The following is a 14,717-nucleotide window of genomic DNA, read 5'->3' on the forward strand; positions in this document are numbered from 1 at the left end:
TTTTTTAAAAATTATGGCAAATATTTCTTCATAAAGTCTAATTAATTTATTAAGTCAGAGAACACATCTGCCTTATACCTGCATGTAAAAAAGAATTGGACTATCATTTGTTTTCAAGAAGGACGCATGAGTAAATGGTGCTGTTGATACTTTCCCTTTCCTTCTCTTCCACAATTTCAACCTGTTCTGTTGAAATGTCATACTATTTATGCAAACGAGATTGTGAATTGATATTTAAGAAAGAAACAAGTCAAAGTTTATTTCAAGCTAACATTTACCTCACTGCAGCCAAAGTTTATTTTCCTGTGACGAAGGAGAATTAACTGCAGGCAATTTATTCTGAGAATGAGAATAATTTGCTGAAATGTGTCCGGTTCTCAGGTGTTACTGGTCCACACAGTGTACCAGTATAATGCAGAAACTCAAACTCATGTCGTTATACCAGGAACATTTGGGACTCTCATGCATTTTAAGGCTGAGAACAGAATATCAGCATGTTTTCAGAATGACTAGCAATACAGTTAAAGCAGCTAAACAAGTTACTCACAACTAAAGATACCACTTCTTGGCTGAAATACAGAAAAAAGTGTCATACCGTAACCAGCTCCCTGTTCGGAGGGCAGACCCCATCACTTACTTTTAGTATCACAAACAATAAAGACGCTGTTTAAAGATAACTTTAATGAATGCATTATGGCAAAGAAGGGAGAAGAAGAATAATTCTGTTTAACACTTACCCTCAGAAGCTGCAGGCATATAGACTTCAAACCAGCATTAAAGCTTTTAGACTTGGGAGTCTGAAGACACCAGCCACTCAGGATGAAGTTTTACAATTTGATCACGTAAATGCTTTTTTCACGACACATAAGTAAATATTTTAGTTATAAGAGTGTCCTAGAAATTCAATAGTTTCCTCAATAGCAATCATGATACATTAGGTTTAGAGTATGAATTAAATTACTTAAGTGTGAAATACGGAAGTTTTAACTAAAATTGCTTTTACTGAAATGTTAATTTCAGACAAACTTTGATGTTGCGCTAATATAGATAGATTTTACAGTACTTGTAGGCCCCTAATAAGCAATCTTGTTTATTTTCCATGCTGGAATTCTATCTTAAACTGCTTCAAAGGTGAAAAATCAGAAAGAACTGTTTTAGTTTGACTCTCCAATTGCATCAGATCATTTACATGTGTGCTACAGTTCGATGCAATTTTAACATTATTGCCTTTTTACTATAATGTGGGCATAAATACTTACTTGCCTTACCATTGATCGCTTTAGGTAGAAATTCTCAATGTTTACAAAGTTTTAACTTGCACAGCACTAGCAACCTACTAATAATATTTTATGCTACCAATGAGAGAAATTGGGCAAAGGAAAAATGTACGTGGAACATGAGGAAATGTTCAGGCCCAGGAGACCCTACCATCCCGTGGAATAACGTACCCAGAGAATATCTGTAAGCGTCAAAGATCATAAAGGCACATGCTGGCAGGAAAGGGCTTTCCCTCTATAGTTTTCATGGACCTGTAATGCACCAAAGGTTTCCAAAGGTCACCAGAGTTGCCACAGTTGTTCCTATCCCCAGATGGATATCTGGGCTATCCCCAGATGCCTACAACCTCTCCCCCACATTAATTTAGCATTCAAATTGCAAAAGCTCTCAGTGTGCTCACTACAATACAAACAGTACAAGCAACTCAACTATTTAAGTTGTATTTCCATACCGCTGTGACATTCAGCCAAGCCAATGGAATTTTCTACCCAAAGACACTACAATGAAACTGCAAGTGGGTGCACTCCCCCTTAGTATGCACAAGGTTAGTACTTACATACCTATTGGAAATACCCACGCACCCTACCTTACGTTATGCAATGCAAAGGGAATAGCAAGGAAGGCTCTGCAAGCAACAGTGGTTTCCTTGCAGCTACCACATCCGTAAATGTGGGAGCTGCAAAAACCAGAACTAGTAATGGAAAACGATACGGCCAAGGAAAAGACCTGCAGAGACCGAGGCGCTTTCCCTTTGTTTTATGAAAGTTTCTACACTGCAACAATAAGCTTTTATTCTGTCTTCATCCGATGCTCACCTGTCTTCGCATACCAAGCTGCATGCACCTGGCATTTCAGAAAGCTTTGAACACAGGATAGCACAGTCAGGGCTTTCTCAATGAAGCACATGAAGGTTTAGAACAAGAGTATATACTTGTTTTACCTATTTTCCACTTTTTCTAAATGAGGGACTGAGAGATGCTGCCCCCTGTGCCTGTACATGGCCTGGCTATTGTCACCAGGCCAGAAACTGTTGTCAATGCCACTGCTGGTGGTGGCACGCATGCAAACAGAATTGAGAACATCTGTACGCAGGCAGCTGCCTGGGTAATGTTCATACGTTACACATAAGTACCACATGCAAAAAAGCACAGATTTATAAAGGTGCATATGACCTAGGCTTTTGTGTTCTTAGTTTACTAGAGGAAACTCTTGTTAATAATGATGGCCAGAGACTAACCCAAAGGAGTGCACACTGAGTACACGAATGAGAGCTGTCATATGTTACAAGAAGAAACAGAGCACATGTTAATTACTTTTAAAATAGATATCAACAGGGGAAAAAGACTTACCTTAAAAACACCAACACACACCTCTTACAAGCTTATTCACTTGCGTAGTCATATGTGCAAGAGATATCATGCTATTTTCATTCATTATCTGTAAATCTAACAATATCCTCAAGAAACATAATCCAAAAGGTAAAAGCAAAAACACAGAATGATAGATATTAGATAAACATACCACTTAGAGTTCTAGGACTACCCTGTAGTAAGTATGTCATTTAAGGAGATATAAATTAAAATCACAGAAAAATTAAGGTGGGAAGGTCATGTAGCGCAACCTGCTCTGCTCAAAACAGGGCCAACTTCAAAATTAGATCTGTGAAGCTGGAATTGGCTGTTGTCATCAGCTACTTTGCTGTTGAAATCCAATTCTGCAACATGACCTTTGGGTTCTTGTATTTTAAGCCCAGCCCCTCTTGTAGCTGGCAATTTTTGCAGATGTTGGAAAACAACAATTTATCGTTTTCCAAAAGTGCAGGTTTGGTTGCTTTGAAAAGGACCAGTGAACTGAGGCTCATTAATGTCAATAAATCATACACCTAGTAATTAAAGTGAACACCACAAATGTTGGCAAAAAATAACTCCATATTTAGGATGTGACAGAACTAAGGTTTCAAGTACAACCTCTCTTGCATATTCATTATGCTACAAATTCCTTAATTATATAGTCGCTTTCTGCTCTTTTCCATGCAGTGGACAGAATGAACCATACTCATGCAGTGAGCAGCTTTCAAGTTGTGTTCTCTTCACAGGGTGTGAAATATGCTTTAGTTACAAGACTTCTACAAACCTTACTCTGAAGACAGCATAATCAGCTTGCTCACACACTTTCCACACCACTCAGTACAGCAGTATCCCATCACTTCAAAAGACATGGGTGAATTACTGTCTTCAAAACACAGGTGAGCTAAAGGGTCTATTTTACAGACTGGAAGCCAAGCAAGGCAACATTGCCATGAAAGGCTTTACTTAAATTTGTTTTTCGGACATAGCACATTCAAAAACCCAAAGAACTTATTTTATAGATAATTCTATAATATACAGAGGTATGCAAGTATATTCATGCACAGAGAAAGTTACCCATGCACTGAATTCAAAAGGACACATGCTTAGCATGCAGTTAAAGAGTGTTCAGTACTTAAGAACAGCAGATTTTAGATCTGGAAGTGAGGGCCCATAAAAACAAGCAGGTAATTAGTCAGACATCATGCAAAGGGTAGTGTACGTCACTTGCCCAGAATCGCTCTGTATAGTAATGAACCTATATAATAAGGCCACATAAAGCTACCCAGGCAATTCGAAATCTGGCATTCCCAACTGTTCTTTGGAGCGTGACTTCAGTAAATATTGCCATCAGGGAGGTTCAGAGATATACTTCCTTAGCCTTCTAGAAAAAAACAATTAAAAATGAGCCAATTTCTCCATGTGTCATTATACTGTTATGAACATAAAACAGGACTGGAAATTCTAAGGCTGCCATAGAGACATCTTTCCTCTGAACACTGAACAGCTGTAGTCTAGTGGTAGATTAACCTCATTAAACCCACAAGCTTAAGCCGAAGACCGCATGCCTCCAAGAGAAGAGGGTATAGATGAAGAAGTCAGGAACAATCCATCTGTGGAAGTGGCTCCCAGTCCTCTTGCCATTTGCTCATTCCCTAGTGGGTGAAGGCTAGCATGGACATTCCCCATGGTGCTGCAGGCAACTGGAAAGCGTCCTGGTAGCCCAGGGTGCCTGGCTCGTTTCTTCCACACACTGGAAACACAGATGACCCCACAACCCTTGTGCTAGCCCCTCACTGCTGCCAGTCACGATACAGGTCTGTACTGGTAACTGCTTCTACCACAGCTGTCACTCTGCAGCCAGGCCCACTCCATCATGTGCCCCTTCACTCCCAAACCAGATGCCTTGCCCAGCTAGTCCCAATACCCTGTCAACCTCTTGCTCATCTTCCTGCTTTGCCTTCCCACCCATCCTCTGTCAACCTCTGACTCAGCCTCTTGGCCATTTCCTTGACTCCCAAGCTTTTCACCTCTATTACGTATTCTTGCCTTCAAGTAAAGTGACCAGTCTCAACCACCTCTTTGTCGTCTGTTGAGCAGCCCCTGTCACCACTTTTCATCCCTACTTTCAGCTTTCCCCTCAGTACACTCACTTTTCTTGACCCAATTCTCTCCATCCTTCCCAACTTACACTCACCGGTCAAGACAAAGTTGCCTCAACACTTCCCAGATGCAAGAATAGTCCTCATAGCAGAGGACTTGGAGTGTCTTCTTAGTTCAGGCTCTGTTCAGACTCATACCCAGCAAACGGCAGCCCTGTGTAACTACTGCAGGAATAGTTCACCTTGGTTGTAAGCCAGAACTGTAGCAAACTATGCATGCATCTACGTATGTATGTAGCAAATGATGAGAATTTGAGCTAAGGTCGCAATGAATTCATCAGCAATACTTCAAAAGGCTTATGACCTTGCCAAATTTGAAAACAAAATGTAACTCAAAATGACAATCACATTGGTGCTTCCAGCTAACCGCAGACACAGAGTAAGTTTTATACATAAATTTAAAATAATGGATTGTGCATTCCACATGAAGGCTCTTGGCATGCCTCCCCCCTATTGTACAAATCATCTTCTCCCTCAAATCCAGGTCTTCTATGTACCCACTTTATTTCACATGACTTTGCTTATAAACAGAACTCTGATATTTTTTCTGAGGACAATTATCTTACTCCTTAAAATAAACAAAAGAGAAATTTCAAACCGAGGGATGGCTGCACAAGGCTTTAAGAAAAAACTTTTCATGTTCTTTAACATTTATCAAGTATATCGCTGTACTAATCCACAGTGCTCTTACTTCAACAGTTATGCTCTTCTACCTCTCTCCTCTTTGATGATCACCATCTCATTAACCAGCTACAGGGATATGTTTCTAAAAGATGAATGCATCTCCCCAAAGGATCCCACATTAATGATTTATGACTGTCACTCTTCAACAAGACTGCTTGCCACGTCTAAAATCTAAAATTTATTTTCTTCTCCACTCTATCAGTGGTTTTGTTTCTTCTTCCATACGTTTGCAAAAAGCTTTCCTCTACTCCATAGTTATTTCTTGATTGCCTTGCATAGTTATTCCTCTACTCCATAGTTATTTCTTGATATACCTTGCACTTCCACCACATCATCAGTCAATTGATATTCTCTTTATCCAGTCACCTGCTGTCATACTACTCACACAAAGAAAATTGTCAGGCCCACAACAACATGCCTCACAGGCTTTCCCAACCTCTGCCTCACAACTTCTTTTTTTCCTTCTTTTGATGATCACTTTCATAACTCCAGCTTTCATGTTTGTTCATACAGAACGTTAGCACTTCTCAGCTACCCCGCTAACAAGCATTAGGAACCCAGCTTTCCTATGCTAGCTTAAAAGAGAGTAGCTACCAGCCACCCTGAAGAATGCTGCAGTATCAATCACTGCGTGAGAATAATTTCAAAAGCAGGAACAAAGCAAGATGAAGGCTCAACTGAAAAAAGAATCAAAGACTTAAATTATACCGGTGTTATACAATGGGATAACCTTCAGGAGATTAATCTCCAAAATATAATTCAGAACAATTCTGATACCTTCAAAAGCATTCAAGAAATAATTTTTAAAGAGAAAAATTAAAGAGAGAGAGAGAACATTAAACATGAACGTATGGAAATCAGTTGGGACACAACACACCAGACCCATCCTCTTACAGTCTACATCTCTCAATGGATTTAAAAAAAAAAAAAAAGAAAAAAAAAGAAAAAAAAAGCAAAAAACCCCACACGCAAAAAAAGAGAAAATCCACAGAAAGGTAGAATTTCTGCACGTCTGCCTCTCAGTTATGGGCAATGGTATTGCACCTCTACAACTTCTTCCATTTATCCTGAAGTGTCAAAGAAAATGTCTGTAGAACTTTATTCTCAGTCTACTTGGGGGGATCCTTTTATTCGTCCTATTTCCTTTATTCATCCATGAGCTGCATGGTTGTCATCTTTTCCATCAGAATTGTACGGCAGCATGACAAGCCAATTATTACATAGAAGACGATACACATTACCTCTCCAGGTCAAGCTACAATCCCCTATTTAGATGTCATTTTTAAAATTACAAGCTTTAATAACTTGTGCATCATTCTAGTCCTGACATTATGCTCTTCATTTTCAGAGTACGTTTCCTGAAAATGAAGGTTTTGCTACTTCTATGTAGTTTTTGGTGAATGCTACCAGTACTGATAATAAAGACTGGTACCCCTTCTTCTGCAGCAGATGAACCTATTTCTTCCACTTCTGTCAGGGCTCTCCAGAAACAAAAGTGACAAAAAGACCTGCCTTCTTAAACCAAGTTTTATAGTTTGGTTTCATAGTTTAAGCTGGCTGGAATTACTTATCCTTTGCCCACAGCTAACTTTCTATGCCACAGATCAATTTCTTGCCAAAAATGCATTCGTATCCGATAACAACAACAAACCAGGGGAAGAGGCACATTAGAGCAAGCAAATGCATTCATACGTTCAGAATGCAGTCAGAGGCAGGAGACAATTAGAGAAAGAAATGCAAAGTATAAGGCATTTCCTGAGGATTAATGAGTGGGTGGTAGTGTTTGATAGTCAAGGGCAGGTTGGGTTCTGCAACCAGCACAATTCATTAATCCCCCAGGCAACACAAACTGGGATTCTGCTAATTTTTTTCCTTTTTGCTGTACTCGTTATTTTCCTTAGCGTTTTAATTAAAATTTCCATTTACTCTGACACCATTGTTCCTTCAGAGTCCAATGCTGTCTGTATGTCTGAACAGTGCTACTATGGTAAATGACATCTATAAAATTATGGAATTAATACGCGGTGTAAAAGGCCAGATAACTTTTCAAGTTTAAGAAAGTTCTTCCAATCTTCTCCTAAAGACTAAAAATGTTCTCTGCCTTAGAAACAGAAAGGGCTCGGCAGATGTGATCCTTTCCTCTAATTTACAAGCTGCTTGATGGCCTCCTTTATCCTGGTGGTAGTAGACAAAGAGAATCGAGTACTGGAGAGAAAAAATGATTTTCAAGCTTCCTTTCACCTCCTTAGGAAGCCACATACACTAATGCGTTACTTAACATGTCCCAAACCAGCAACCATCCCCTCCATCATCGTAACTCCATACTAACCTGTGACCGGTGCATCTATGTCCAGCAAATTTTTTTCCTGGCGGAGAATTGAAGCTCCCTCTGTTATTATTCTCAAAGCAACGCTCTCTTCCAGTCTCCCTTCTTTCATGAGATGTGCCTTTAAGATATCCACACGGGGTTTTCCATCATTATCAAACACTTCCTTAGCTGTGAGCCGGTGACTTGGAGGAAATGGGACAGCTGAGTGGAAAAAAAACAAAAAAATCTGGTCACTTTTTACAGTAAAGCCTCTATTACTGATAATGACACATTTCAAAAGACATCTCTGCTGCAAAACAGTAGTTAACATGAATCTTCTACTGCCTCTTATAATTTATGGTTTAAATTGTACATAGATTATCAAAGATACCATTAAAGTGCATGTATTCTGCAGGCTACATTATTCACGCATGCAAGAACAACTATTTCACGCTTATAAAAAATTGAGAGGAAGATTTAGGCCATACTTACAGGTAGATACATTCAAACAAGCCCCCGAAAAGACATGGGAATACCAGGGAAAGAAGGGAATGGAGCTTAAACTGCTGTAGTAGACTAGAGAACATTGATATAACGCTCGCTTCCATGAAGAGCATAAAATGCACAAACAAGTGCAATATTTAATTTCCACGCATGGACATGCATAGATACTCTCCAATTAAAATGCTAAAATCCAAGACAGACCTCCCTCTAACGACTTGGGGTAGGGGGATGGAAGATGTCTTCCCTGCCTAAGTAATAGTTAGCTACACAAGATACATTCGAAGCCCATCAAAGCGCGCCCGAGTGCCAAACAGACCACTCCAGCAAAGGCAGGGCAGAGGATGTATCAGACTGAAGTTGGAAATAAATGAATAAATAGGCGGGTTGCCCTAGCAACATGGCAGCAACGAGCGAGCGGCGTACTGCCGTCACGTAAGGTCTGAGGCGTACAGCAAACTTCAGATGCTCCTGCTCTCGCTCTCCTGGAGCCAGCTGGAGCGAGAAGGCTCGGAGGGGATGCTGTCAGCTGCCAGGATGAGGCTGGAGCGTTATCCCAGCTTAACCCCCTTTCCCTCGCAGTTCAATCAGACTGGCATTAGGCACCGCCTGCCTCGCCAGCCACAGGGTAATCACACTGATCCCTGCCACAGCTGCTGGAGGGTCAGGTTATTCGGGAGCTCCAAGGGAGCGGGGAGAGGAGGTGGTCTCGGCTGGCCGCATCCGCAGTGCAACCCTGTCCCTGCCAAAGGGCCTTGCTCCTGCGGAGCATCTTACTGGCAGCTCTGCCACATCATGAGACATGAAACCCTAACGCAGCGGATCAATGTATCTGTTAGCTTCAATTTTCTTCTCATCTCACAATCCGTGTATTTCAGAAACAGCCCACAAATCACACACATCATTTAAAGCCCAAGCCAAGAACTCTTCATGTACACTACCAGAAGTAACAGAGCAGATAATAAACAATTTCACCTTGTGCAGTTATTTTCCACAGATATTTTAAACACAAACATCTTCAGAAAATGCTTTCTTTTTTTTTTTTGGCTCAATTTTTTTTTTCCCTTTTTGCTGCCCTAGCTCCAGTAGTCCATTCACTGAAATAGTCTAGCGTGGACTAATGAATGCAGGTCTTTGCAATACACTGAAGCCCGACTGCTCTTGGACTTGAACGTGGGACAACAGGGGGAGAAGGTGAAAGTTTATGACATCCCTGACACCACTGGGATTCTCCTGAAGCAATGACACCTACAACCAACCAATGGAGTTAAAACACAGCCCTCAGCTCTGGAAAGCCCTGCCACAGATCTGTGATGATCTTCTCACTCAATCAACAGAAACTCCTAGACTGCTTTAGATTAGTTTATGTTTTGAATGGTACTTCTATGATAAGAGGTAGGCCGTTAAAGACCAAAACCTCACCCTGCTTTCCGCAGCTACTGCAGTTAAGCCTATCCCACGACACTCAAAAATGAGGTTATATGCTTTGTCAATCTTTCACATATATCTGCCCCAGACCCTCAAAAGCAAGACGGCTATATACATGAGCTCTAACCAATTCATTATGCCACAGAGAAAAAGAATAATCATTGCAAGAAAAAGGAAGGTGAATGAGAACTCAGCAGTTCTCCAAGCCTCCATCCTCCTTCTGTAAAAGAAAACCCAAAGACAAAAACAAAAACCCAGAAGGCTAGCTGGTCCTAATCATCCTGCATTTTCTCCATGGAGGAAGGAGGAGAGGGAAAAGTTGTTACTTATCTGCAATCAGTTTGGCTGGAAGAAGCACATACCATTAGCTTCCATTCCTTTGCAAGACAACTGCCTCTGTTCTTCCCCAAAGGTATCACGGTGTAAAAACCTATGTAGCATACTATTACTTTGAGGTAACTACCATATATGCGTGTATGCCGAAAGGAGATTTTTACATTTATAAAGATGAGCAAAACAGACAAGCAAGCACGCAAACAAAAGCTATGAAATGTTACCTACTGATTAAGAGAAAAATACACTGCAGCACTTTAAGAGCTCTGCAGGCAGATTTCTAACAAACACGAACCAGTGGCTAATTAAAGAAAAAAAGATACTGTTCCAATAGCAGATGATTAATGATTAATTAGCAAAAACATGAGCGACTGAATAGAGCACAAATTGCATCTTCCATTATGAGAATATTAATTTTATATGTATACATACACAGAGCTTCCACAGAAGAACAACATAAGAAATTGTCATGTTCATGTGGAAGTCAGTTAAACATCGTTCTTTACTGGTATCACCCACAAATGCTTGGATCAACCAAAAGACTTTTATAAATATAACAAACGTTTAATTTCCATTGCTTTATATATATATATTACCACCTGAAAACACAGGTGTCTGTCAGCTTCTCCATACCTGCTTTCTTTTTCTGCTTTTTTTAAACCTATCCTATTAGCGCTTGCAACAAATAACTCTTTCTCTCCCAGTAGTTTTTGCTTTTATCAGAAGTAAAACCGAGAGCCTCATCATACAGCAACTGTGCACACAGCACGCACAAGGGGAAGAGCACGGAGCTGGGAGAGGAGCCCACCAGGGAGAGGCAGGAGGAGGAAGGAGTAGTGGGTTGAACTGCCAGCACCGAGCTCCTCGCCACGGCACCGGCTCGGGGGATGTTTTTGCAAAAAGAGGTGGGAATCCATATTAAGCAAAGGCCATGAAAAAGGGAGAGGCAATAAAATTGGCATGTACATACCACATGTATTTTTATGAAGTTTAGTGACAAATCCCACTACAAGACCACCACACAAGAAAGTCATGCTTATCCACACTCTGTAAAACTTAAAACCTGGACTGGTCTCCACCTCCATTTACCTTTATTTTTTTGTATTGGCATTAAAACAAACAAACAAACAAACAAACAAACAACTATTCACCATGTGAAATACTACTCTAGTGGTTTGGTAATAAAACACGGACCACAGCAAAAAGCAAAGAAACAAAGTTTTTAACCCTTTACCTCAGCCTGTCAGTAGCATCCTCCCAAGATCTGAAAACACAAGAAAATACTCTTTAATCACTTACTGGTTTGGTTTTTTTTTTTTCCTTGTGCTATCAGGTCTCTTGAGCATGTTCCAGCAAATGGAGAAAAAGATCAACCTGCTATTTTACTGTTCTTGCAGGCTCCTGCAAAAACCCATCTTACCGATAACACAGCCACTGCAAAGGTCAGACACATCGTTACTGTTTTCTCTCAAATATTAAGCAGCCTCCCTATAACAAATAAATAAACCATAAAGAGCTGTGCTTAATTAGAGCGGACCATGTGTGCACACATAAATAAAATACAAGTATGCGGCAAAGCAAGTATTATTTTGTTTATATATTATTCATTTAAAAATGAAGCTGTACACTAAATTAATACTCTCAGAGGAGGCTGCCCATAAGAAAAACTGTCTTTCATCAATATTCAAGTTCCTTGCAAATTATCTCCCTACGTAATCCTTGTCCTGTAATTTCATATAACTTATGCTGTATGCCTGTATGTAACTATGTTTATAGCAGACCATACATTTATGAAAAATAAATGCTTTCCTCTTCATTTGTGGGGGAAACACACCAATAACTATTATCATCTTAATAACCCAATGTGTTGCATTTATCTGATGGCAATTTGCAATTCTGTATTTTGAGAAACATCTGCGCTATAGCAGTGGCTAGAGCACAAGTTATTAAACAGGTTGACGCTTCCTCCACACGTGCAAAAAAAAGTCAGGTCACTCCGCAGCTTTATTTTGTACATCTACTTATTCATAATCTTCAGACTCAGGGTACATAATATTTCTCCCATCCCAGAAACTCCAACAAAAGTGTATTTTCAAAAGCCAGGAACATTTTCAATAGCCAACTAACACTTTTTGCAGGCTGACTTTGAAAATCTACCCCCATTTTACAATGTGGTTCAACACATGGCATATTCTTGGGCATTCCTGTTGAACAGTAACAACATCTGTACGGGAGGATTTATTATTTAATCAGAGTTCTGCATTTCCACGCCATGCCGCATCTGACCAAAGCTACAGTCCAGTATATAAAGAAGCAGCCAAAGATCAACTTTTTGACCTAATGGCAATAGTTTAACACTACATAATTCTGAGCGTGTTCCTGTACAGTTGCCTACAAATTTCTGGCTTACAGGGTTATTATGAACCAAAAGGGAAAGAACGATGAATTTTATTTTAAGAACCCTACTTACTGCAGGTGACAGACAGGAACAAGAGGATGAGTCACTGCCATCCACAGCGGCTACGGGGAACAGAGCGAAACCTCCCAGGCAGCGCAGGGCTCACCAAAGTGGCGGGAAAGGGAAAGGGCGCTGCCAAAAACGCTCAGCCACGCAGGACACCCAGTTCTCACGTGACAAACATCCCCCTCCACAGACTTCCTCAGGCGGCACGTGGACGATGCTTTCATCTCCGTGCACAAGTTATCTGGCGACAGATTCACCATTCAAACACATTGGATCACCGGGATCTTTTTTTAACCTACACTTTTTCTTCCTAGCAGGTATTTTTTAGGTGTAGTGTACAGACGGGTGAGTTATTTAGAAGATAAAATTTCTTTTTGATATTAAAAAATTGTACCACAGCATTCATAATGTGTGCAATTTCTTACTAGTTTTTTGTCCACTTGAATTTTAGACAGGAAAATGTTTTTACCGGTAAAAAAAAAAAAAAATCCAACTATTTATATGACAGTGGTAAGACTGAAACCAAAATTTTCTCAGTGGAACTCATATTCTTTTATTTTCTAACAAAAACTACCAGGTTTCATTTTACGATAGCTCCTTAAGAATAGGCATACATGATGTAAAGCCTGCCTGGTAGCTATAGGATTTGGAAACAGCACTGGAATTAGCAACCGCTTTCTAAAAGATCAAACTTCCATGTGTGATTTTAAGACATTATGTATTTGAAGACTTGTTTTCACTAAATCTGATCACCAAATTTTCACTAAACAATTTGACAAAACTCAATAATTGCTGATATGGTTAAAGTGTTGGAAATTAAAATCTGAAAAATAAATCTACAATAAAATAATAGGAAACTAGGAGGACTCCTATAGAAATTTAGTATTAATTTTTCCCCATGGCCAAGAAGTTCTTGCAGTGTAATCAGAAGTGCTCAACACAGCTGTATTTGTTTAAAGATGTAATTAAATCAACATCACTCAGGGACAAGGTATGTTGCCTCACAGAAAGCTGAGGGTTACACTGGGAGAGCTAGTCAATACTGCATAAACAGTCCACCAAAAAGAAGGTGCTGTTGCCTTAAGTCACCCGAGAGTAACAGCACCTGTAAACCAAATAGGGAACAGACAAGAGGGTCATTCCTCAACAAAGCCCACATATACCAAATTTAGAGAGAAAATAGAAGGAAAAGAGTTCCTTTGACAGGCATCTCAGCTGACAGCGTGGAAAACAGGCCACTTTGAGAAGAGGCAATAACACCTGCGACCCAGAAATAATCATTATCAACAGACTCGGCAGTCAATTGTGGTAAAAATGGTCAGTATTTACCCAAGATCACTGACTCCTCTTCATGTAACATGTCGGGGGGAGCATTTTTCTAAAAGAAAATATTGCCTGTTGGGGGCAATAAAACCCACCACAACAGAGCTGCTTAATTGCTGTTGAAGTCCTTAACCAATTCCAGTCCTTGGTGTCATCACCAGAAGGTGCTACAGGTTGGCAAGGAAACTGCTTCACAGAAGACTGAGATGAGCCTTGCTAGCATCACTTCTTGATGTATGAAGGCTTGATATAAAAAAAATAAAAAAGAAAACAACACAGACACTTCATCAAATATCCCAGCTCTGATGACTATTTTTAATATCTTCTGACATTTCAATCATAACTGGAGAACACAACAGCAAAGACGGAATTGCCTTGGAGAAGCCTGCCTAACCGTGGACAGAGGCCATGCTAGGAAGGTGTTTGTAAAAGGAAGGGCTATGTCAGTCATGTAGTGTCCCCAACATATCGCCAAGTTGTTTCCAGATGCTAAGGCACTTGATGTAGCCTTCTAATCAGTAAGCTTCACCCCTTCACTCGTCACGTGAGCTTCACTCCCCACCTGAAGCTGAAAAGAAATATGGAGGAAAATAATAGACTAGAATAGAATAGATTATTTCAGTTGGAAGGGACCTACAACAACCATCTAGGTCCAACTGCCTGACCAATTCAGGGCTGACGAAAAGTTAAAATATGTTGTTAAGGGCATTGTCCAAATGCCTCTTAAACACTGACAGGCTTGGGGCATCGACCACCTCTCTAGGAAGCCTGTTCCAGTGTCTGACCACCCTCTCAGTAATGAAATGCTTGCTAATGTCCAGTCTAAACCTCCCCTGGTGCAGCTTTGAACCATTCCCACGTGTCCTATCACTGGACACCAGGGAGAAGAG

The 14,717-nt window shown here is 40.3% G+C and overlaps 1 protein-coding gene across 2 annotated transcripts in view; it reads right to left on the reverse strand.

Moving 5' to 3' along the window:
* PPP3CA (protein phosphatase 3 catalytic subunit alpha) overlaps positions 1-14,717 on the reverse strand; it is a 210,148-nt gene that overhangs the window by 116,674 nt on the left and 78,757 nt on the right. For both annotated transcript variants that reach the window (XM_075149622.1, XM_075149621.1), the window contains exon 2: positions 7,800-8,000. In XM_075149622.1, the coding sequence (XP_075005723.1) occupies positions 7,800-8,000 (201 nt within the window). The remainder of the gene's footprint in view (positions 1-7,799; positions 8,001-14,717) is intronic.

This window comes from Calonectris borealis, chromosome 4 (assembly GCF_964195595.1).
Source record: "Calonectris borealis chromosome 4, bCalBor7.hap1.2, whole genome shotgun sequence".
Lineage (NCBI taxonomy): Eukaryota > Metazoa > Chordata > Aves > Procellariiformes > Procellariidae > Calonectris > Calonectris borealis.